At 36.5% G+C, this 23,183-nt stretch overlaps 1 protein-coding gene across 2 annotated transcripts in view; it reads left to right on the top strand.

Annotated features, from left to right (window-relative positions):
* The window catches only part of PCSK5 (proprotein convertase subtilisin/kexin type 5), a 157,876-nt gene that overhangs the window by 90,744 nt on the left and 43,949 nt on the right, over nt 1-23,183 (top strand). The window contains exons 13-21 of one of the 2 annotated variants that reach the window (XM_089485067.1): nt 2,322-2,458; nt 5,978-6,121; nt 6,388-6,490; nt 7,967-8,160; nt 8,550-8,634; nt 9,458-9,561; nt 10,116-10,245; nt 11,903-12,018; nt 16,873-16,988. In XM_089485067.1, the coding sequence (XP_089341193.1) occupies nt 2,322-2,458; nt 5,978-6,121; nt 6,388-6,490; nt 7,967-8,160; nt 8,550-8,634; nt 9,458-9,561; nt 10,116-10,245; nt 11,903-12,018; nt 16,873-16,988 (1,129 nt within the window). Of the gene's footprint in view, nt 1-2,321; nt 2,459-5,977; nt 6,122-6,387; nt 6,491-7,966; nt 8,161-8,549; nt 8,635-9,457; nt 9,562-10,115; nt 10,246-11,902; nt 12,019-16,872; nt 16,989-23,183 lie in introns of those variants that run through there. The other variant, XM_089485066.1, reaches the window with a different exon arrangement.

The raw sequence follows: 23,183 nt of genomic DNA, 5'->3' as shown, positions 1-23,183 counted from the left end.
GTGTAACTGTGGATTGATGGTGGTGCCCGTGGGCTTTAAGTGTTAATTAAACTTTTTTGGATTTTTATTTATGTATAGTTTGACTTCATGATGCCTGGCAGACATACATATGAATGTGGCCAGCTGCATCTTATGGATTGTGTTACTTAATTACTTTTTCCTGATTCTTAGGTTTATAGAAACAATGTAGAGAGATGCTCATTTGGCCGGCACCTTCAACAACATCCAACTTTTTATCTAGTACTGTTGGTTAAATCAAGACTAAAAAAGGTCAACTCTATAAAAAAATAAAACATAGGAAAAAAGTAACATATACTAAATGAGGTGATCCTATTTGACAATTGGCTATTGTCAGATAACAACCCCAAAATTGAATATAGAACTCAATATATAAAATATACTTTTTTTTCCCTTATATACATTGAAATACTGGTAATCATTTTAAAATTGCATTTAGTGTTATCAAAGGTTGATTATTTGAAACACTTAAGTGTTAAATCCGGAAGAGACAAATACTTTTTCACAGCACTGTAGTAATAACAAGCAGCAATCAGAAATGCAGATGATTACCCAAGCAGCTAAAATCAAGTGAAAATTTCAACTCAAGCTTTCCAAAGAAATCAGAAAGAAGACTACATTGAGTTGTTTCCTGATGTCGTGGCAAAAAAACTCAACCTATTTATTAACTTGATTAATGCTGATTAAGTCCATTTAGTTCCTGTGAGGGTGAACTATAGCACAGTTTGCACACTGATGGAGGATAGTCTAGGGTGTGTGGTGCCTAAGTGCAGCAATTCTCTGTTGCTCCTCTCCCCATAACTAAGAGACGCTCAATGCGAACTGCCATGGGGTCACATAACATGTCACTGTGCGATCCCGTCCATGGGCACGCCCTTCTTTAATGTGAGATTATATTTTTGATATATATGATGTTGATGGAACCTTTGTGTAAGGTTTTAGTTGGGAGGTAATTCTAAACATTTTCATACTTTTACAAACGTTTTCAGTGTTCTTTAACCACACAACAATACCTTTGGTTTTGGAGGTACTTACAATACCTCACTTTACATTGCCAAGGATATTTTTTTTCTTCTAAAATTGTATGAACTGTTTTCTTTCCTCGTTAGCGCACTATTTGTGTAGTGGATAAAGTGATTTTCTGTAGACATTTGAAGACAGAAAGGGATTGCTAACCAATAATTAGCTTGTCATCCTCTTGTCACATTTAACATTTTCAATGTCACTTTTCAGAGAATGAAAAAAATGTTCACCTTGACAAGAACCATTTTAAGACAATTATATAAAACCCATTAATGCATTGTGAGCCCGTACATGTAAGGGCTTTGTCGTGAAGGGGTTAAAAAATCTAAAAAAAAAATAGTATTATTTTTACTATTATTGATTCGATTTGCGCATGTAACATAACATAGTAAAATTGTAATTTAGGTTGAGAAAAAAACAGAAGTCTATCAAATTCAACCTTGTTGTTGATCGAGAAAAATGAAAAAAAAACCCCTAAATGAAGCAATTTCCAATTGGGCTTCAAAAGGGGGAAAATTCTCTTGATTCCAAATGGATATCTGAACGAATAAGCAAAAGCTAATTATATCCTTTTTTTGCCAAAAAAAAATCAAGCCCATATATAACAGCATCTATCAAATTTAATAGCATAACATCTGTGGTTAGTGAATTCCCCATCTTTACTGTTCTTACTGTAAAGAACATGTAATATCTAATAGTAAAACAATTAATGTGTACCAGGTTATACCAGGCTGATTACATAGATACAGTTTATATATGGTTCCTTTGACAGAGGATCCATTCTTTTTAGGGACAACCTGTCGAGGGCCATATTTGAAGCATAACAGTATGTTCCCCTGTAGTCCATATAAAGATTTTAATGTTCAAACCTTACTGTTCATGAGACCTAAGAGGGTCTGGAGTGATGGCTCAGGCTGGGTTGACCGAGTGCCTTTTGCGTAAGCAAATCACCCTCAATGTTATTGGAATACACTGCCAGCTTGACTAAAAGTGGCTTTTTTCTAGATGCATGTGCAGTTTGTGTGGTTTGGCAAAGCAGGATATAATGAAATCATTGATTATGTGTTATATGTAAGATTTGTGCTTTGAGTTTTGATTAGTTATTACAGTTGGTTGGTGGGGGGTTTTTGGTCTGCATTTTATTTGCAGTAAATGAATAATCGGTCTTATGCAATGTACGTAATATCAATTGTTTTATACATTTTTAAGATTAAATTCGGGGTTTGATAAATTAGGTATTCTCCAACAGCTGTGAATAATTTGTCCTGTACATTTCCTAGATTGTTTGACCATTCCATGGAGGGGTTTAAGAACTGGGAGTTTATGACGACTCACTGTTGGGGAGAAAAGGCATCAGGGGATTGGATACTGGAGATTTATGACACCCCATCCCAACTAAGGAACTTCAAAACACCAGGTAAGTGTTTGCCAAAATAATGCCGTGTAAGACCAAAACACGTTTATAACCTAAAGGGAACAAAGACATTTACAATTGTTATTTAAATAGTATCCAATTGGTTTAGATTTATCAAAATGCAGTGGTACTGTATGTAAAAATATAAAACATTATTGGTAAAGAAGAAATTTCCCAAACAAGATAGAAGTGTTTCTGTCAAACATGAACACTATTAAAACTAACTCACCGGAGGAACCAGAGTGATGTACACAAAAAGGTACCATTCACAAAATAGCATCCCTTGATGGTACTATATGTATTCAACCATTAAACTGTGCTAGTAGTAAAATGGAAAATAGTCATACAGAAAACATTTTATTTTGCAAGTATATTCTGGTGAATACAGAACATCCGCTATAGTACATTTTCTCATCGCTCTTTCTTTGCTCATAAAAAGTAGTACCAAATCAAACTAATTACATAATCATTATTTTTTAGGGGGATTTTAATTATTTTTTGGCAAATGCTCCACTTTTCCCTTTTTTATTGAAATAAAATCACTTTTTTGGGCTTGTGGGAGCATTTTCTTTTTTAAGGCCTGCATCTTGTGGCAGCTCAATTGTTGGTAACAGAAGAGATAGACTCTGTTTGGAAGCATTAGTAACACAAAATGTTAAAGCTATCAAATGTATTGATCCTGTGTTCTTTCAACAATGAATGTTTATGTGATCAATTTTAAGAGAGACCTTGGCCGGCAAAAGAAGTATCCTTGACTTTTCCAGTTGCAAGAGGCCTACAAAATATTTTACCGTAATTGGTTTTACTTCTCCTGAAAGCATGCTTTATGTACTTTTTTTTTTGCCCCAAACATGAAAGCTTAAATCCGCTCTAATACCAACAGAACCTCTTTCATATTCTAAATAAACCGTTCAGAAAACCTTTACTACTTTGTTAACAGAAAGTCACAGATATCATTATTATAATAACCTTTGAACCACTAGCTGATAGAGAAAATAACAGATTTCTGGAACATTTTATAGGTAGGGAACATTTAATTCCACTGGGCCAGATTTTATCTGGAAATAAAACATTTACAAAAAGCATTTAGGCCTCTTGTGGAAACAGTTTTCCGTTTGTATACATGCAGTTTGGATAACCTTTGCCCTGTTAAAATGAAGTGGCATGAAAGTTGGTATTTTCTTAATAAACTGTGGTATTTGGCTGCTATTTCTGCTTGTTATCTTTTGATCGTGGCCTGATAAACTGCCGTTAATTAGAACATTCAAGGAAAGCGCATTACCAAAAATGTTTTCGTTTTTGTCATGTTAGAGCAAACGGCAGAAATTGAAGTTCATACCTTCATTATTGTAAGGAAATGTTTTACTCAAAATTTTCCATTATTCCTTTTTAAATTCTTCTTATGAACTAAACAGTCCTCAGTTTAAATAAGTTGTTTCACTGTGTTTGATATAAGGGTTTAATTGCTGCTGATTATTGCCCAGAAAATGTATGTTTAAAGTCAAAACATCTTAAAGTTGCAACACACCTTAATATACAACATTTAATCAGAGTCATCTGCAATTTATTTCAGAAATTCATCACTTTTGAGTAAAAAATTGCTCTTTTTTTAGCTCCATTTACGAAGATGGATTATAAAAGTATACAGATGATGAAAGATTGTTTATTGAGTGATATATATTTTTATCATTTTATGTCCAATTTAAAGGAATATTTAACTAGAAAGTACTATCTAATTTTGCCTTTAGCAGTGGTCTACCGTTTATATTTTCATTCATCTTACATCTGCTAAGTCAATTTAGAGCAGCGTTTATTACTGTGGTAGAATAGTTTTAATGACATTATACCTTTCAGTTGACTCCAGAAAGAACATTTCACCTTTTGCTTTGCAAAGTTAATTTCTTTAGGCAAAGTTATTTTAATATAAATTGAATTAAGGCCAATGTTGATTCCTATTAACTTAATACACTTAGCTTGAATCCTTAATGTTTTACTAATGTTTATTTTTCAATAATTCTATGTGGCATTTTCATACAAAACATGATTTTTTTCCCAACACCCCAGAGAGATTTTTGGTTCATTTATGGATAAGGATTTTTATTCTGGAAAGCCAACTCTATTGCAGCTGTTGTGGACAAACAGTTTCCTAATGTCTTAGTATACCATTACATAAGTTATGGTGGGTAAAGGTGATGGAAAACCCTTCCACTAAAATTTAGGGGTATGTAGAAGTATTATTAAACACTCATCTACAGACACCAGACAAGCCAGAAGGCTTGTTGTTCCCTCAGAAACCTCATGGTGCTGCCACAACCACAAGAGATTCTGGGTAGGCGCATGCAAATAAGGTCAACAATGATCACCTTTTACCTCTATATCCACTTTATACATGGATCCCTTGAAAGTAATTGCCCGCTGTACAGGACAGCCTTTAGACAAAACTCGGGAAGAGGTGCAATAGGCAGATCACTACTCATGGACAGCTGTTTTGTCCATCATGGGACTCGTCAGCATGAGGTTGTGATACTGACTTAATACTTGAGGCTTGGGGTAACCATGAAATACCATTACATAAGTTATGGTGGGTAAAGGTGATGGAAAACCCTTCCACTAAAATTTAGGGGTATATAGAAGCATTATTAAACACTCATCTACAGACACCAGACAAGCAAGAAGGCTTATTGTTCCCTCAGAAATCTCATGGTGCTGCCACAACCTACAGGTCATAGTATGGTATGCAGCAGACCATGTGACAACGAGCCCATTAGCCCAGAGAGTCAAATTGTGATATTTTGCAGGTCCATTAGTACTTGTGACGGACCGTGGACTTGCTTCAACGAGCTATGTATCTCAAAACCAGACATTTTTGGAAAAAGCAGATTGCTGAATATATACAGGCCAACAAAGCAACTGAGCTAACAGAAAAGGAGCTCTAACTGCTTGAAGTCATGTACATATTAAGTGAGCAAATTTCATAATCACAGCACTGTGCGTGCTTATCCCAGGTCTGAACCACCACAAGTCTGCGAAGATCAAAGAAAACCTCTGTGCATCCAAGCAATTGACAAATTAAGCTCAATTTCAGTAAACTTTAAAAAAGTATTATTAATCTAGTCTTGTTATAATCAGAGTAGGTTAAAAGCCTTGTTAAACCAGTAATTCCACAACAATTTTTAAATTATAGCTTAAAGTATAATTATACCGATTAGTGAAGTTTATGTTTAGTACAGGGGTAGCCTGGATTTCATTTATGTTGATAAATGAATATGTATTTTGAACATACTAATTTGAATAACCCATTGTGTTTTGATACATTTCTGGGTGGCGTGCCTGAAAAGTATCACAACTCAAGTGATATAACTACATGAAAGTTATTCAGTTGAACTACTTGTTCACAAAAGTATTAATTTTAAGTGCTTTGGCAGAAGTTTGTATGTACACATATATAGATATTACAATTAAATATACATATTGTTAGTGAACTGCATAGGTCTTAAGCTCTCTTTTTGTTTTCGCTTAAAGGGAAACTAAAAGAATGGTCTTTAGTTCTGTATGGGACATCTGTCCAGCCATACTCCCCTAGAAATGATGTCCCAAAAGTGGAGCGTGTGCGTTCTAGTCCTGTTGAGGAACCATCAGATGACTACAGCATGGATGAGTATACAGGTGAGACAATTGCTAAACTAAGTCTACTATACAAATATATGTTTAAATTTACTAAATAACTTCTTTAAATTCTACGTATTTCATGTCTGTTACAAAATGTCTTTTGACAAGACACGCATTGTTTTTGTCCACTGCTCGGTGAGACCCCTGACTTCTCTGTTTCTTTAGTTTGCATTCAATAAAAACGAATTTAAGATAACCGCAGAATGTTATAACTTGTTCATGTAGTGCAGTGTATTTGATTTGTTTTATCGCAATCCCAAAAGGTCCCTGTGACGCAGAATGCAGTAATGTAGGTTGTGATGGACCAGGACCCCACCACTGCAGTGACTGTCTACACTTTTATTACAAAGCCAAAAACAACACAAGGTAAGACATCTAAATAGACCATACTCCCCCTTATGAATTATCTGCTCTGGTCTATGAATTCTCTGCTCTGGTCTATGAATTCTCGGCACGGGTCTATGAATGGGACAGCGAGGTATAGTTTAGCTTGGGCAGTAATACAGTAGTAATGGTGCAGACGGAAGTAAAGGGATTTTTTGTTATATGTCAAGGGCTTCCCATAGTGCATTTGGCAATTGATATAATCTGTTACTTCAGGTTAGATTATATTGTTTTTAAACACTTGCAGCATATTTCATAACTATTGTATAAACCAGGAATGGATTTTAATGTCTTTTTCTGTTCTTAATTATAATAATGAGCAGCTATATATAAAAAAAAATTATGACGACTATATCTCCTCTTGAATATGTGGCTCCTCTGCATGGCTTCACAAACATTAATAATTTATATAGTTAAATGATGCAGAAAGTTATTATATTTATTGTTTGAGTGTAATAGTGGGTGGGATCTGCATCTTTGAAGCTCTGTAAACTTAGGTATTACTGGAAAGAACCACTCCGTACATTCTAGTTAGCTTTTATCTTGCAGAGCGTTTCTTGCAGCTAAATCAATGTGATTGTTGCGGATCTTTCTCTACATGGCAAACCATTTTCCACTTATATATCTGATAAACTAAAATGAACCGTTCGGAGACAAATATTTTATTTACAGTTGCTGCTGGAACAGAAATCTGCATCGCGTAAATAATTCTGAGTTTGAATTGATTGAATTTAAAATTGAATTTAAACATTTCATTTGAGGACAACTTGTGTTTTGCTTCAGCGTATTGCAGTATAAAAATCAATCACATTATGGATGGTGTATAATATTCTGTTACATAAAGTTTGACAATTATGTGAAAAGCTTTGCAGCAGAGACTTTTAATCTGTACCATCAAAAGTCAATGAGAGGTGTTATTTATTTATTCCCTTTCTATAGTCCCAAATCTACAATGAATGTCCCAACAACTAGGTTTATGTCCCACCTATGGGCTGTCTTGACCAATGTCCTAATTATTGGGGAGATGGCCAATTCTGCATGTGTAAGAGATGCAGAGTAATATGATAGTATTACCGTAGTATGTCCGATACCCCAAAGTTTGTCATAGTGGCTTAAGCCTCTATTTGGAGACTTTCTTGCGTATAAAATATTTAAGCTATAAGGTGATTAAAAAAATAAATAAATAATAATAATAAAAAAAATAAAAAAAAATATATATATACTCTTTGTGCGTCAGATTTACTAATGTATTTATGAATATACTCCTTGGCATCCTTTTGTTGTTCCTTGAACTATTGAGTCATTTTAGTAATGGCGCACCCACTTTTAAATGATCAAACCACTGCTGCGTGCCTATAAATGATGTTTTATTAAAAGACATACACCATTGTGATTTATTTTCTCTAATGTAACATGCGCTGGCTGTGCATCTGAACCCGTTCTCTTGTTCTTTTCCAGGATTTGTGTATCAGAATGTCCCTCCGGCCACTACTTCGCAGACAAGAAAAGATGTAAAAAATGTTACTCACACTGTGAAATGTGCGTTGGGAGCCGCAGTGACCAGTGCACAGCGTGCAAATCTGGCTACTATTTAAATGAAGAAACCAGCAGCTGCATAACTAACTGCCCAGATGGCTTCTACCTAAATGAAAGTAAGGTCATGCACTTCAGTGGCTCCAACATTTTCTGTCTGATCCTGAAAACACTCGCAACATCTGTCCATACGGAAATTCGTTCTTTATCCAATTGTTCTGTTAATATCCCATCTTCAGCTTCCATTACTCACTTTGGGTTTATTTACAAAAGCAGGTGTTTGCAGAAGCGTTGTTCAGCTCATTGGCATTATGAAGGCAAACCCAGTGGGCTTCTTCTGCTAGCTTCTCATTGTCACTCAAGTAGCACATTAACTGTGCTGTCAGCGAACATAAAGGCTTGTAATTTAGTTGCATGCCTGATTTAGGTTGAAAATACATTAGGATAAATTGATAGATAGATAGATAAATTGTGCCATTTTTTATGCGCTATCCTCCTGTGTTTGCAGATAAGAACCTGTGTCGAAAGTGCAGTGAGACCTGTAAGACGTGTACTTCGGAGCAGACCTGTACAGAGTGCAAGCATGGTCTAAGGTATGATGTTTAAACACATACATGAAGAGAACTATATTACAAAGGAACTTAGTTTTGCTTGTAGCTTTGGGGTGGGTTTGATTCTTTCTGTGTTACTGCATACTATACTTGTAAAGGAAGCGCAAGGAGCAGCATTGATCTATACATGTTCACTGCCCCAAGGATTCATTACGGTATCTTTGTATGCTGTTTTATTGCCAGAGAAAGCGTGTCCCTAATGGGATGCAGTATCCAGGATAGTTTAGCAGCTTCTAAACAGGCAGGGAATACAGTCAGGGAGATGTACAGTATACTGTCTCTTTGTTAATAACCGCTGAAGATATGTCTATAGAAAAACCTTCATGTTAAGAACACGAGAACATTTTCATTTGGTTCACCGCAAGGCGCTTGCAAGCATGTGGACTGAGGCAGGTGGATGTCAAATGTTTGTTCGCAGTCCAAACCTTTCAATTGTCAGCCAACTGGTGCTGTTTTTTCAGGTTAATTTATCGGGCAAATCAGAAGCAAAGCAATGAGACACTTACTGATTGCATTATTTTGGGTGAAAAACCTTTGATAATGCAGTGCGTATTTCTTTTAGGGCTTCTATATGGTCCTTACTGAATATTCCATCATTATGTGTATTTAGTGTTTATTAGGAATTACGTTGAAGAGGACATTATAGGATGCCTCATTGTTCTCATGCTGGGAGTTCTGCGTTTATAGGAAGTGGTGCTTAGAAGTCTGTATGCTCCTCTATATAAAGCTGTGTCTATAGAGGTGGAAATAGTGAATTGCCTGTACCAGATTCGTTGACATGTTTCTCTAACTCGTATCTCTGTAGTTTACAAGGATCTAAATGTGCTATCAGCTGTGAGGATGGAAAATACTACAGTATCCAAAAGAAGGAATGTGAGCCATGCCACAGATCATGTGCCACGTGTACAGGTATCATATGTTGGTTTGTTGTAATTCAAACCCAGCAACCTAACATACCAATTCTATAGGTGTTTGATTATTTAATGTAGAACTTTATGTATTCATTTCATCTTTGGCGCTACAGAAATCAAGTTCCTGCAGCCGTGCTCTATTGTGTATTCTATGTATTTTTATTTATAAATTATCTTGCAATTCCAAGAAACTAATGAAAAGTAAAACTATTCTGGAATAGGATAATTAATATAAAGTGATATTATTTAAGGGGAAGAATAACATCAATGTGCCATATAGTGACCAAGATGAATGTAGTTATTTTTATAAATATAATTCATTCTTGTTCTCCCCTTACCAATGTGATAATAGTCATTAGCTAACTGATAATGCTTCCATGGAGGCGACAGAATGATAAAGCTCAGAAACACTTTCTGATATCCAGACAAACGTGTAACTCCAATTATAGCCGATTCAGCATTATTCACATAATTACATGTGTCACAAGGTAGTCAGCACTACATAACCAGTGCTTTCACGATGTACAATGAGAATTCTGTTTTGATTTGTAGGTCCTGGAATAGACAACTGTATAAACTGTACCGAGGACACCTTATTTGAAGATGGAAGATGCGTACAAACATGTGGTCCCGGATATTACTTGGCACAATCCAAACCGAATGTTTATAAAACCTGCAAAAAGTAAGTTGATTTATTGGGTAGAATATAATTTATTTCAAATTGTTCTTTTGTTAATTGCATCTACATTATCAATTGTTACATTAGAGCATAATCTGATTTCGAAAATCTTGGGAGTACATTTTTGATCTCAAATTTTACATTATGCTCAGGGTTTAACAGTTTTAACCAAAATAGTTTTTTTTTGCTTTGCTTAAAATTCCATTTTCCTTCTGCTAATTAGTAGATGCCGCTAGGTTGTAAGTTTGTTTAAGCAGGGCTCTCCTTACCTGTTGTTTCTTTAAGTAAAATATATTACTTGTTATGTCCTGTTAACCCATTGTACAGCGCTGTGGAATATAAAATAATAAGTACTAATGCCTTATAATATATTGGAGTCTAACCAGCTTATTGTAACTTGCATAGCTCAGTGCTTTGTATTAACAATGTTATTAGTCACAGTCTAGACATACTACAAGTGATTCTGTGATCCATTGAGACCCTGCATATTTTTTTTTTCATTACTACCATGTTGTTTAAAGGTAACGTCAAATCATTTCTTTTTCATCAATTCAAAAATAACATTTCTCAGGAATATGGAACCTTTTAACGGTGTGTTTGACTTTATTTGAATGCTGAATGCATACTGTTCATCCTCAGATTCCTGTTGTCATATGTGTTAAAAAAAAAAGTTTCACATTTGCAAGTAGAATCTATATTACTAGGGTTTTATTCCAGTGTTGAAAACAGGCTGTTCTAATCTATGTAAATATATTGGTACTTAAGTATATGCAAAATGACCACATGTTTGGGGGGGGGATATTCAAAAATTAATTTTTGAAAACAAAATATGTATTCAGACTTCATTCATTCATAATTATGGGTATAACAGTAATAATAAAGTATAATATAGAAATATCTAATATTTTAAAGTAGTTTGGTGTATCCAGTCAGAGTCAGGGATGGATCTGGAATGTCTAAGTTTAATTAACACTTCCCTCTATTTAATAATACATTTTAGCTCTGCGTTCACATCAAATGAAATCTAACTGGTCTGCCATAGTTAATTACATGGACGCGGGATGTTCTGCCTGCAGTTACACACATATTAATGCTCATTATATATCTTTACAAGGTTTCGGTGTTATTACGGTGACTGGATCCATGAGTTTGTAGCATATAGTAGGACCAGCTGTGCTTCTCAAATTAAGTGAATGGGAGGCTGACAGGAAAGCTCAGATGGCCCAGTACCTAACCTTCTTTCCAAGCAGCAGCGCACTGCCAGCTAGTTACCACTTACAGCTTCCATCAATTACCATGGAAATGATGAATATCAAAATGTCAGCATTTCAAATGAAGCATTTGGTTGGGTCTTGGGCCAACCCAACACACCCGGTGTTCTCTGTGACATGTTGAAGAAGTGATCCAGAACATAATTCTTAGCGTAGTCCTTACTCTGCAGTTCATTTGTTATATCAGTAGGCACCTTATCAGGCTGGGAATCACTGGGGTTCTTTATTCATCAAGACCTTGGCACATCTGGTGTTTGTTTCCTTCTTCCCCCTACATCAAATACATTTAATTTGACAAGTAGACTTTAATGCATATTGCTAGCACTTTGCAGAAAATAAGATGCATTTTTCCGTATGTGGCTTGTAACAGTTTTTCTAATTTTTTGCAGATGCGATGCCAGTTGCTTAACTTGTTCTGGCCCGGGAGACAAAAACTGTACGGGTTGTCTGGACAGCTACGTGCTGGAAGGCAGTGTCTGTGTAGTGGGAACAGTCTGTAAAGATGGTGAGTGGATGGAACCTACAGGACATTCATGTACCCAGTAAAACAGCCCAACACAATCAGTCAGTTGTTGACAGTGAAATAATATTTTTCAATATCATTACAATAAATTAGTCTGGGGGTATGCAAGATTGTTCCTTGAAAGATATTTAGTCCTTGGCAAAAGAAGAAACAAATATATAAATAGTAACGGGGAAAAGTCTTCTCAAAAGAACATTTTATCTTTTTATTCCTCCTCTAATAAATTTCTTGTCTAAATGGCTGTATTTCCGATGATGTGATAAGTGAAGGATTGCCCAGACTTTGGTGGTCAGTCTGTAACATGTTGCATATACAGTTTTTACCTCCTAAACTCATGCCTATGTAACCACAATGTCCTTTCGATCATTTGTCCTTCAGTGATTTATTTTTAGAGTAACCTGTGACAAGCCATGAAACCAAACGTGTGATAGGACATCTTCCAGGTTACTCACATGCAGGGGCGTACCTAGAGTATTTGGCACCTGGGGCGGATCCTGTATGTGGCACCCCCCCACACACACACACTTTAAAACTGCATAGCTTCTACGTAATATACCGGCGCAGACACTGAAGGTGGTACAGCATAACACTTACTGTTATCATTATATACTGAGGCAGACATTGACGGTGGTACAGCATAACACTTATCACTATTTACTGAGGCAGAAATTGACGGTGGTACAGCATAACACCTATCACTATATACTGAGGCAGACAATGATGGTGGTACAACATAACACCTATCACTATATACTGAGGCACACATTGACGGTGGTACAGCGTAATCCCTATCACTATACATTGAGCCAGACATTGACAATAGTGCAGCAAAACTCCTATCACTATATACTAAGCCAAACATTGATGTGGTGTAGGCCTACCACTTCATTAGTAGTAGGGATGCACCAAACGAATTCTGGGCTGAAACCGAAAATGCAGCATTTACCTGGCCGAAACCGAATATGACCCCCCCCCCACACCATAAAAAAAATCTAACACACCAAAATAGGACAAAACAATTAAATAACAATATTAATATATATATATATATATATATATATATATATATATATATATATATATATGATTGTTATCAGCAATCACATTCCTGTCATGCCCTGGCATACCCAGATTCCAGGATGTACTCGCAGACTTGGCATGATAGGAGTATGATTGCCCTATCTACCCCTTCTCACTCCCTTTTGTCCTACCTACCCCGTCTCACTCCCTTCTCCCTATCTACCCCCTATCCCCCCGCCTCACTCCCTTCTCCCTATCTACCCCCTCCTAACTATCTACCCTCTCCCCCTTTGAAGTTCACTTACCTTTCAGGAGTCCTGCGGTGGGGGTGCAAGGCCTCTGTCTCCCAGCTCTGCCACTGTATGGAACAGTATAGAGTGATGGGAGTTATGATATACTAGAGCATAATTATATAATGAAAAATACATTGGAAATGGTACAGCATAACACCCATCACTCTCACACATTTACCAATCCGCACATATACCAATCCACACACATACCAATCCACACACATACCAATCCACACACACACCAATCCACACACACACCAATCCACACACACACCAATCCACACATACACCAATCCACACATACACCAATCCACACATACCAATCCACACATATACTAATCCACACATATACCAATCCACATATATACCAATCCACATATATACCAATCCACACATACTAATCCACACATACTAATCCACACATACTAATCCACACACATACCAATCCACACACATACCAATCCACACATATACCAATCATATACCAATCCACAAGGGTTGAACCCGTCTTAAAATCACTCAAGGGAGCCGCTCCCTTGCGAGTCTGCTCCTCTAGCGACGGACATTACTGTCCGTCTCTGGAGGGGTGCTGGGTGCCGGCAAGTTGGCACCCTCCTGATGAGCGGCACCCGGTGCGGACCGCCCCCCCCGCCCCCCACTAGGTACGTTACTGCTCACATGGCATTCGGTTTAGAATGAGAAGCACTACATTTGTTTTCTCGAGCTATACCAGGAGCTTTAGATCCCTTTCATATCTCTCAATATCCCCTTCATGATGTGAAACCACAGGTGTTGAACTGAGATTTCATTTTCATTCATATATTATTTACAGATCATAAAATGTATAATGGGAAGTTTCACAAACCCTCTGTTAATTTGTATATGGTGAAGGCTATTTGCCATCTGGTGTTCGGTGAAGCGGTATTCGTTAAACACATTCCCAGCACCTAAGGGATGTTTAAAGGAGCTGTATATGAATTTGAAATAAGAATATATAGGGTTTTTCAAAGCAAAGTTAAATCATGTGACCCTTGGTGAAACATTTGCACTTGAGCAGCCTTGCCTATGGGTTTAATCTTTTGTATAAGTATCACTTAATGCATTCTGTACAGTCAATTTATCAAACAGTGTTTTCTACCAGGTACCATCCATCACTCTAGGAATATCTTTCATAGAAACAAAATGAACCCCATTAGATGCACCATGTCAGCAAATTGACTGTGTTTTCATGCCCCACCATGTGCTGATTTGCACTGCCACTTAGCCCAGGCTTTTAATTTAAAACAAGCGAGGTTGACTATGTTTTGAAAATTATCTAGCAGAGCTAGAGTTATGTTGCGCCACCACGTTGTCATGTATGATCATCCCTTGGCAGAGAGATGATGCAGCCGCTTTGTTAAGAGCGTCCTGAGTGCCGTGGGTACGGGATGCAGACTGGCCCCAAATTTAGAGGGGAGGTAGCATCCTATTTAGTCTGATTCTTTCCATAGAGTAACAAAGCAACAGTGGAAGTTGTCAGCCCTTCATATAATGTCGGTGGAATGCGCTTCATTTAAAAAAACTAGGTTACTCTTCCAAAAGCTCTTTTCTCTATAGGAGAATGGAATTCTCACCCCGTTTGAGTATTCAGTCCCCCCAAAAATGTATTATTTAGACATAAAGCTGCATGATAATTGTTAATTTATCGGAACAATATAGTATGTACAGTGCTGCAATTAAATGCTATGTAGTGCTTTCAGCAAAGCCCTAAATGAAGGTTACTTGTGTCTGAATTTTGAAATCATGCTGCATAGTCTACGGTGTTTAAGTATTTGACAATTAATGCCTGCATGGGATGCACATCAATATCTTTTTATTCTTATCTTATGAAATATGTCTTGATTGTCCTGTTTAGATATTTTCTGTTCAGTGTGTCCCAGTGAGCAATGGACTTGCATCTCTCATTTGTTTTCTCTAGCTCTTTCATGCCTTTGTCATTTTTTTTCTTTGAGTTGTTTTTGGTCTGTTGGATGCAGTACAAGAACAGCATCTAAGAACAAAACCCTTTTCACACCAGGCTTATTTATAGAGTGTCAAATAATTGCATATGCCTTTCTTTTATGGTGTTAGAAGTAATTGTTAAAGCTGTTTAGGAGTAGACAATTTTTATATCTCATTAACAATTCTATCGACATTTTACAAAATGATATGACATTAAAAAGGTAAACACAGACTGTTAATAAGCTATGTTTGTGTCATTGGTAGCTCCAGTGCACAATTCCAACCAGTTTGCCATTAGTTGCTGAAAACATCGCTGTTGCTAATGGTTTTCCATATGTATGATGTATTAATAACATTTAAGTCTTATGGGAGTATACATAGAAATTAAATTTTTTCATATTTTTTAGCCAAAATTTCTAAAGAATGCAAGCCCAAGCACTGCATCGGTACAAAATATACACCTGTGTATACACATAAGAATAACAGGGTCCTTGTGATTTCCCTTGGAGAGTGGGCACTTTCCAATGGCAACTCTCGAAGCCTGATGTGATATGCCACTTATTGTCAACAGGACATGCTTCCAGTTGTCCTCCCTTTGAGACCCTTAACCTTCTCCCCTCCACTGATATTCCTCTTTTCTAGGAGAATGTGTGATAGCTATAAGTGTTCTACAGCCCTAAAAGTCCAAATAATATGTATATAGCAAGCAAAAAATGGATTTAGAAGTTAAGTATGTAAACAAAATACTTTTGTCTAGATACCTTAGTTGGTTACATACATAACTACCAACAAGGTACAATAACACATAAAAAAGTTTCTGTTAAGCACTGCCTTTGGACAGGCCTCTAATAATACCCCTAAAGACAAGTATGTCCCACTTTGGTCATTTGAATTGCTAGGACATACATTAATATATATGTTGACTTTCTTTCAACGGCCACCCAAGCAACTATCATTGACTAGTCTCTGCCCCAGTCATGGACATTTTCTGTACTTACTGTGGTTGATAACAATCATATAAAGTATATTAGAAGCTATTGTGTCTGGATGCAGCCACTTCATCTGTTATATCTGAATCTGAATATCCCAGAAGCCTGTCAACACAATCTTAGATAATAACATTTTTGTGGGCATAGATAAGTTGGCAAGATAGATACTGAGTTAAATTTTTCAGACTGTTTTATTTTATGGGTTTTTAAACATTACTTTCCTTTTCAGCTGTTTGTTATTTTCTTTCTTGATCCTACATGAAATGCTGTGATATTTATCATGATTTCTCGTTATATTCTAACTTTGTACTGTTTTTTCTTTTCTCTTCCATCAATGGATTCCAATCACTCACTGTCGGACCACTATATTCCTTCCTGTCGAAACAATGTTGAATGAAATTTCCCCTTGATGGATCAAATTTGCTTGTTTCCTGCCTGCTGAATGGTTTCTCCAATCTGCCTGTTCTTACCAAATCAAATCTAACTTCGTGTCCACCGTGTCCCATTCAAAATCTTGATATTTCTGCTCCTTCCTACTCTCAACCTCTGGAAAGCAACGGAAGAAGCGTGGGCAGAGGGTAGCTTCTGTATGTTAGTGAAAAAGAACAATCTGTGTATAAGAAAAGTACTTCAGCAACTTTGCTGCAGAACATGTACACTGAAGGGATGAATTAGCCACAACAGAGGTCCCCTCTTCTTTTTAGACTTCTAGATTTTTTTCATATTAATAATAAAAAGCCACCTATTTCTCTCACTGTTTTGCCCTTCAACTCTCCTGTGAAGGGGGGGAAAGGGATGATGAACTGTTTTGTTGGAACTTCAAAGATACAGACAAAAAATATAAACAAATAATAATAATTAAACAAACTACAACAGACCTACCTTGTATAGCTGGGTGTTTAAAATGAAACATCTGGAACCACAGTCAGTATTGTGTGACCAAAGCATTGATGCCAAAATAAAGGTACAGCTAATGATGTGATGTCAGTTCAAAAAGATATTGCCTTCTTGTTCATTGTTTGGTCTCTCCCATGGACAGGTTTGTAATATTCCCATTTTAACCCCCACAGTCTCCTGTTTCACGGTGTGTGATATTGCCACGAAACATCAGAAAAAACAATTGCTCCCTTTGCTTTTTATTTGGTTTTAAACTAATCTGTTTAACATTGATATCAATTTTCTTATTATATCTAATGGCTACAAGGAACTACAATGCTAAACCATTTGTGGGCCACAAATGTATTACAGAGCTTAAGAAGCAATCTGAGCTATTACATTTTGCTCTGGTGCATTATAACATGGCAAACTTCATACAATTTGTTTAGCTGTGACCATCCTGTTCAGTGATCAAATGTAAAATATTGTCCCTCGCCAGTGCTGTAGGGGTTAAAAGGGCCTGTACCTGGGAGACTTTGGTTCTGCACAGCAAGACTATATTCCTTATAAGTATTTAAATGTCACTTCTGACGCATTCTATGTATTTTAATGTTTGTAATTCTTTATGTTTTTATTCCACTGTAATTGTACATACTATATTTAACCTTTTTTTTTTTTTCCATTTTTATTTGTTTCGTTATTGGTTTACCCATAAACAGCGAACAAATGTTGTTTTGTTAAGTACAATTCAAAATTAACCTCTTCATCACTGAAGTCTTTCAGGATCTTTGGTTCTCTGGAATTGAAAAAAAAATTGTCTGCCACAATAAATGGAGGTGTTTGAGATTTGTCTCAGGATTAAAAGATTTAAAACACAGTTTTTCCGTTTAAAATGTGTTGGTCTAGTTATGGAGTTTTCTGCGACCAGGTATAAGGGTTGATGGTTTTGTAAAATTAGTGTATAACATGTTTCTATTGCCTGTATTGCTGTCCAGTATATAGGGTTTCCATTAGACCAGTAGTACACTATGATGTCTTGTTTAGCTTTTTTTTTTTTTGGCCTTAGCAGGTCAAATAACGTCCAACCCAGCAGGTTGCTTTGCATCCCAGGCAAATGGGTCTATTAACTAAGTTGTCGTGTCATACTGAAACACTCTCAAAACAGTGCTTGAAATGTTGCAGGTTGAAGGAGAGGGCATGCAAGTTGAATGAAAGCTTGCATGTTTTTATCTGAAACTCACAAACTTTTTGCTAGATGAACCAGCAAAAGGTTGTGCACCTTTGAATGCACTTTGATAGGGTCCGACTCCGTGTCTCTCCAAAGACATTTTGACCCCCTCACTTTAGTGGGGTGCCTGAAGGGCATTTAGTTTATTTTAAATCCCATGGGAACAGAATTTGGGAGTCAGCACAGTATTGCGCCCATGCTTCGTATAGGGTCATGTTACTCTTTTTTAATACATAATCTGAGGAGACTATACCCCCAGTTTAATTTTATTACTCCCTGAACCAGGGTGTGGAAAAAGGGGGTAATCAGCTCCCTCCTTGCAATCCCCAGGGGAAGAGAGGTTCCAACCCGAGAGGAACTCACAGGTTAATGAATCTTGCAAGTGAGTGTATACAAGTGCTGATGCAAATTGGCTTTGGTGAAATGCCATTAAAAATATATTGCATTGAAATTAGGGAGTTCTAACTTGTGCAAGTTTTCTGCTTTAAATTAGCATTTTTTACATTTTTAAGCACTCACACCCTATAGCAAGATTTTTGGTCGGTAGCAAAGGTTTTCTAAAACAGACAATGCTACTTTTTTTAAATTGCTTCATTTTTTAACCAAATGTGGGAGAAACAGTTACAGAAAGATGTAGTTTAAGCTGTAAGAAATCCCCTACAAAGGTAATCTACACACAAATGAAACATCAAATTAATTACAGAGCCCTGTATTTTCCGAATTTTGGCTCTCCCAGAGGTGGCAGTAGCAGTGCAGTATTGCCATCTTCAGCATGGTCTATAGCTACAATTCACTTAATTTCTGACATATGTGTTGTCAGAATTTTCTGCCAGGTAAGTCCATCTTCTGCTAAAAAATATTTTTATACATCTGTTCATTGTGTTGTAAGGAACTATGTTCTGTAAGCATTCTTTTGCTTTAGGGATATTTTTTATTGATTTCAATACAGTTTTGGTGCAAACTGATGTGGCGGGGTACAGCATTTCACAGATTTTTCACTTTTGCCAAATATTGCTTTTTTACAGAAGTATACACAACTTGAACCCTAAAATAAGCAAAATGTATGTATCAGAAACCTAAACTATATGTATACTATGGGAGCAGCTATCTTATGTTCCTGTTCTTGGGATCTTCATGGTTATTTATACCCATTGTGTTATATCTCAGCTGTTGTTAGATTTCTGATTGTTGTGTATTAATTCAGGCAGTCTTTGTAAGCGTGAATGAGGAGGTGGGGAGAACCTCCGGACAGTGTGCTTATCTGATAATGCTGATCCTGTCCCAAGCTACCACTGCTCTCAGCTTCCGTAAAGTCAACTTTTAACCGCAACATCTCCAAAACAATTATACTGATTTATAAATAAATCCCACAAGCTACTGTAAGTTTTAATAAATTAGTTTACTTATGCTAAATCTGTGATACTGGCATTTTCTATTTAAACCAATCATTCCACATTTTCCCATTCTGCAACTTGGTATGCGCCAGTAGCAAAAGGAGTTGGGTGTTGAATCTGACGTCATATTCATTATTGCCAATATTCACATATATCATTTTACCTTGTTGAAACATAGTTATCTAATATAATATGGTATATAATAATATATGCAGCTCAGTTTTCTGTTTTCTTGCATGGTTCCTTAGTATTGGGCAATATACAGTGTAAATGCTATTCCTGAAACATACAATGTAACGGGAACAAAGAAGTCCCTATTCATCGCTGCTGCCTTCCTTGTAGCGAAGATGGGTAACTGCTTTCATTCTTGGAGCAAAGGAGATTCTCTGGGGGGAAAATGATCTCCCAAAAGAACTCCAACACAAGTCACGACACAACACGCCCGTTAGAATGCAAAAGAACACACTTTATTAGCACTGGGCAATGTTTATATAGCCACTTTCAGCAGAGATGGGGAAATTAACAAACAGGAAATTATTAACACAATGAATACATAACATTCTAGCAAGGGATTATGCAGGCACCATCAGCACCAGACTAATCTCATCACACATACAACAATGCTGAATACAAAACAGAGGTGAAGAGATAAGGGAACAATTAAATGTACATTAGATAATGAGTCATTCTTAATACATATCGAAATGGAAACACAAAAATACAAAATATTACAATTAAACCGCTGTAAATCCTGATAATAGTCCTGATAATTTTCATAAAATGGAGATCCAGCATCCCTTACATACTATAAAATGAATGCTGTAGTTTTCCCATATTAATTAATGTACCCCAAAAAAGTTAATTTTTAATGATGTTATTAATTACTCTTCTCGAAAGTGTCTTTATAAAATCTAGCCTGTTTAACATTGATTAAAAGCATATAAAGTAGTTGTGTATATGATATCACATATATACGTTTTTGAGATATGTATAATAGAATAGATAATTGCACAAACGTCAGGGACCTTATGGCGAGCCTCCTCAAAAGTGTCTCAACTTTTTGCTCACTTGTTCCATTATAGAGTAAAAATGTCTATCTACATATGAGACTAATCCCAGATTTAGTCCATGTAAAAATGTGAGACAAATTACCTTTTAATTAAATTACTCGTGAGAAAACTGAGAATAATTCCTAGGCCCCTGTGCGGCCGGTATCTCTCTAGGTAGAAGGTACAATGAGCAAGGGGTCTATATTTGGATGAATCCTTTTAAATCTCGTTGAGAGAACTCATGAGTGTTCCAACCTATGCTCAAATCTGGGAACATTTGTTTTAAAACTAATACTATTGTAATTATAGGCTTCTATTAAGGGAAAACCCCAGGATCCTGTTGTGGCTTTCGGTTTATTTGGATTTAGTGAGCCGGAGATAAGATTGCACCTTTTCCGTACAGACTTGACCAAAAAGAATGATAGCTACCTCTGTGTTGTTAAGTAGAAGTAAATACCTAATTTCATTAACACTGATAATCCTCACAAATAATTCTAGTCGTAAAAACTCACTGTATTTCTGATCTGTTTGGAAATCTTAGTGTAAAATTCCTAGATAGTAGCTTGCATCATCCTCTGATGTCATTAAACTGCACTTTCTGCCGCATACAGATTAAAGTTTGGGAGCATTTGTATTGTGACTAGATACTTTATATGGGGTTTGTCCTCTAGAGGCTATTGGTGGGACAACATGGCTTAACTTTCTTTTTTAGCTGTATCTTGCTTTCTGAGGCAAGCAAAAATAAATAAATAAGCACAGTGTCAGAATTTAATTTCTAAAGATCTTTCATCTCACTGCTATACTCCAGTGATTGATGTGGCCAATAGATCTGGAGACAAGCCAATATAATAAAACGAAAATAAGGGATGATGCAGCAAACCAAAAGCGACACTTACAAGAACATCAAATATGCAAAGATAAGAATATAGTGGAAAGGAGTTTGTTTATCCGTATGAGCATTCAACACACTTCAACAGCCCTCTATTGAACAATTTGTGTTGCTGGGCTCTAGAATGCCACATTTGTTTTTAACAATGTTTCCTGAGACATCTGTATCAATATATGAATTGATATATAAAATAATATATAAAACAACCGTATATGTCAGTCACTAAATTAAGCCTTATTATCTCCACCTTATTACTGCCCTATTATAACTTTCCAACCTCTGCCCATCCTCACACCTGTCTCCTGCCCCCAACGCACTCTTTAGTTTTTTCTTTCAACAATATGCGCGAACAGCACTTTGCCTTACTGAGTATAACATTCATTCAATATACCAACGATATTTTATTAATTTACATGTGTAATGAGTGAAAATATTTGGTAACATTAGGACATTTTCACCTCGGGTTATTCTAAACTTGTTATATGTGATTACATTTACTAGCTCATATTCTTAGGAAATGTACAGATTTATAAATGTTATAGTACACCTTTGTGTTGTGCTCCCAGAATATGGGAAAAGAGTGATCATAATGGCTTTCAGGGTTGCAGAGGTTAATGAGCAAATATGCCATGTTGTGAATAAAGCATTTCCCTAAACTGAGCTGCTACATTCAACCATGTTGGAAGTGCTGCTACTGAATAACTGCAGTGTTACATTGGCTGAGGTCTCCAGTATAAAATTACTCAGTAAGATCATAATATATCGTATGAGTGTTTGTTATCATAGATTATTATTATTTTTAAAATTAAAGATTATTCACTAATGTGTTTTGCGCGTAAATGAATCACACTTTAATCACACTTCTCTAATATACACTGCACATATGTTTACTGTTTTCTTTTTTTTTTTTTTAAACTGCTTTGTGCCTAAGAAGGCTCTTAGTAAGTAAAGCTTGGTTGCTGAATAATGATGACCATACCTGGGAAACTTCTGGCTTCAGCTTCCCGGAGTCCCCCTCGCGGGATGCAGGTAGGAGGTCCCACTGATGGTTGGTGGTCCCACTGATGGTTGGTGGTCCCACTGATGTTGTGGGACACACACTTTTGTTGATGGGAAAGTGGGCAGGGAGTGGGATGTTTCACAACACTGCTCCCATGACCCGGAGTTTCCCCGTGGTAGCCCAAGGAAGCAGCGTCCCAGGTATGATGATGTCACATGAATAGAGAAGAAAAATAATAAGTTGTGAAGAGTCTATATGTTCTCTTCCATTTATGTTAGTTAAATTCATGTTTTCAGCTTAAGGATTTTGCACTAAAGCAGAAGTTTACAGGAAAGTTTCCCAGAGCTGAGTGGTAAACCAAGTTAGGATTAACTCACCTGGCCAGACTTGACAGACATTGAATGCCGCAATTCATATATTTAGTAATGT

The sequence above is a fragment of the Sceloporus occidentalis genome, unplaced genomic scaffold (genome assembly GCF_023333645.1).
Source record: "Sceloporus occidentalis isolate IW3139 unplaced genomic scaffold, rSceOcc1.0.p SCAF_24, whole genome shotgun sequence".
Taxonomy (NCBI): domain Eukaryota; kingdom Metazoa; phylum Chordata; class Lepidosauria; order Squamata; family Phrynosomatidae; genus Sceloporus; species Sceloporus occidentalis.
This window is presented reverse-complemented; position numbering and strand designations above follow the sequence as displayed.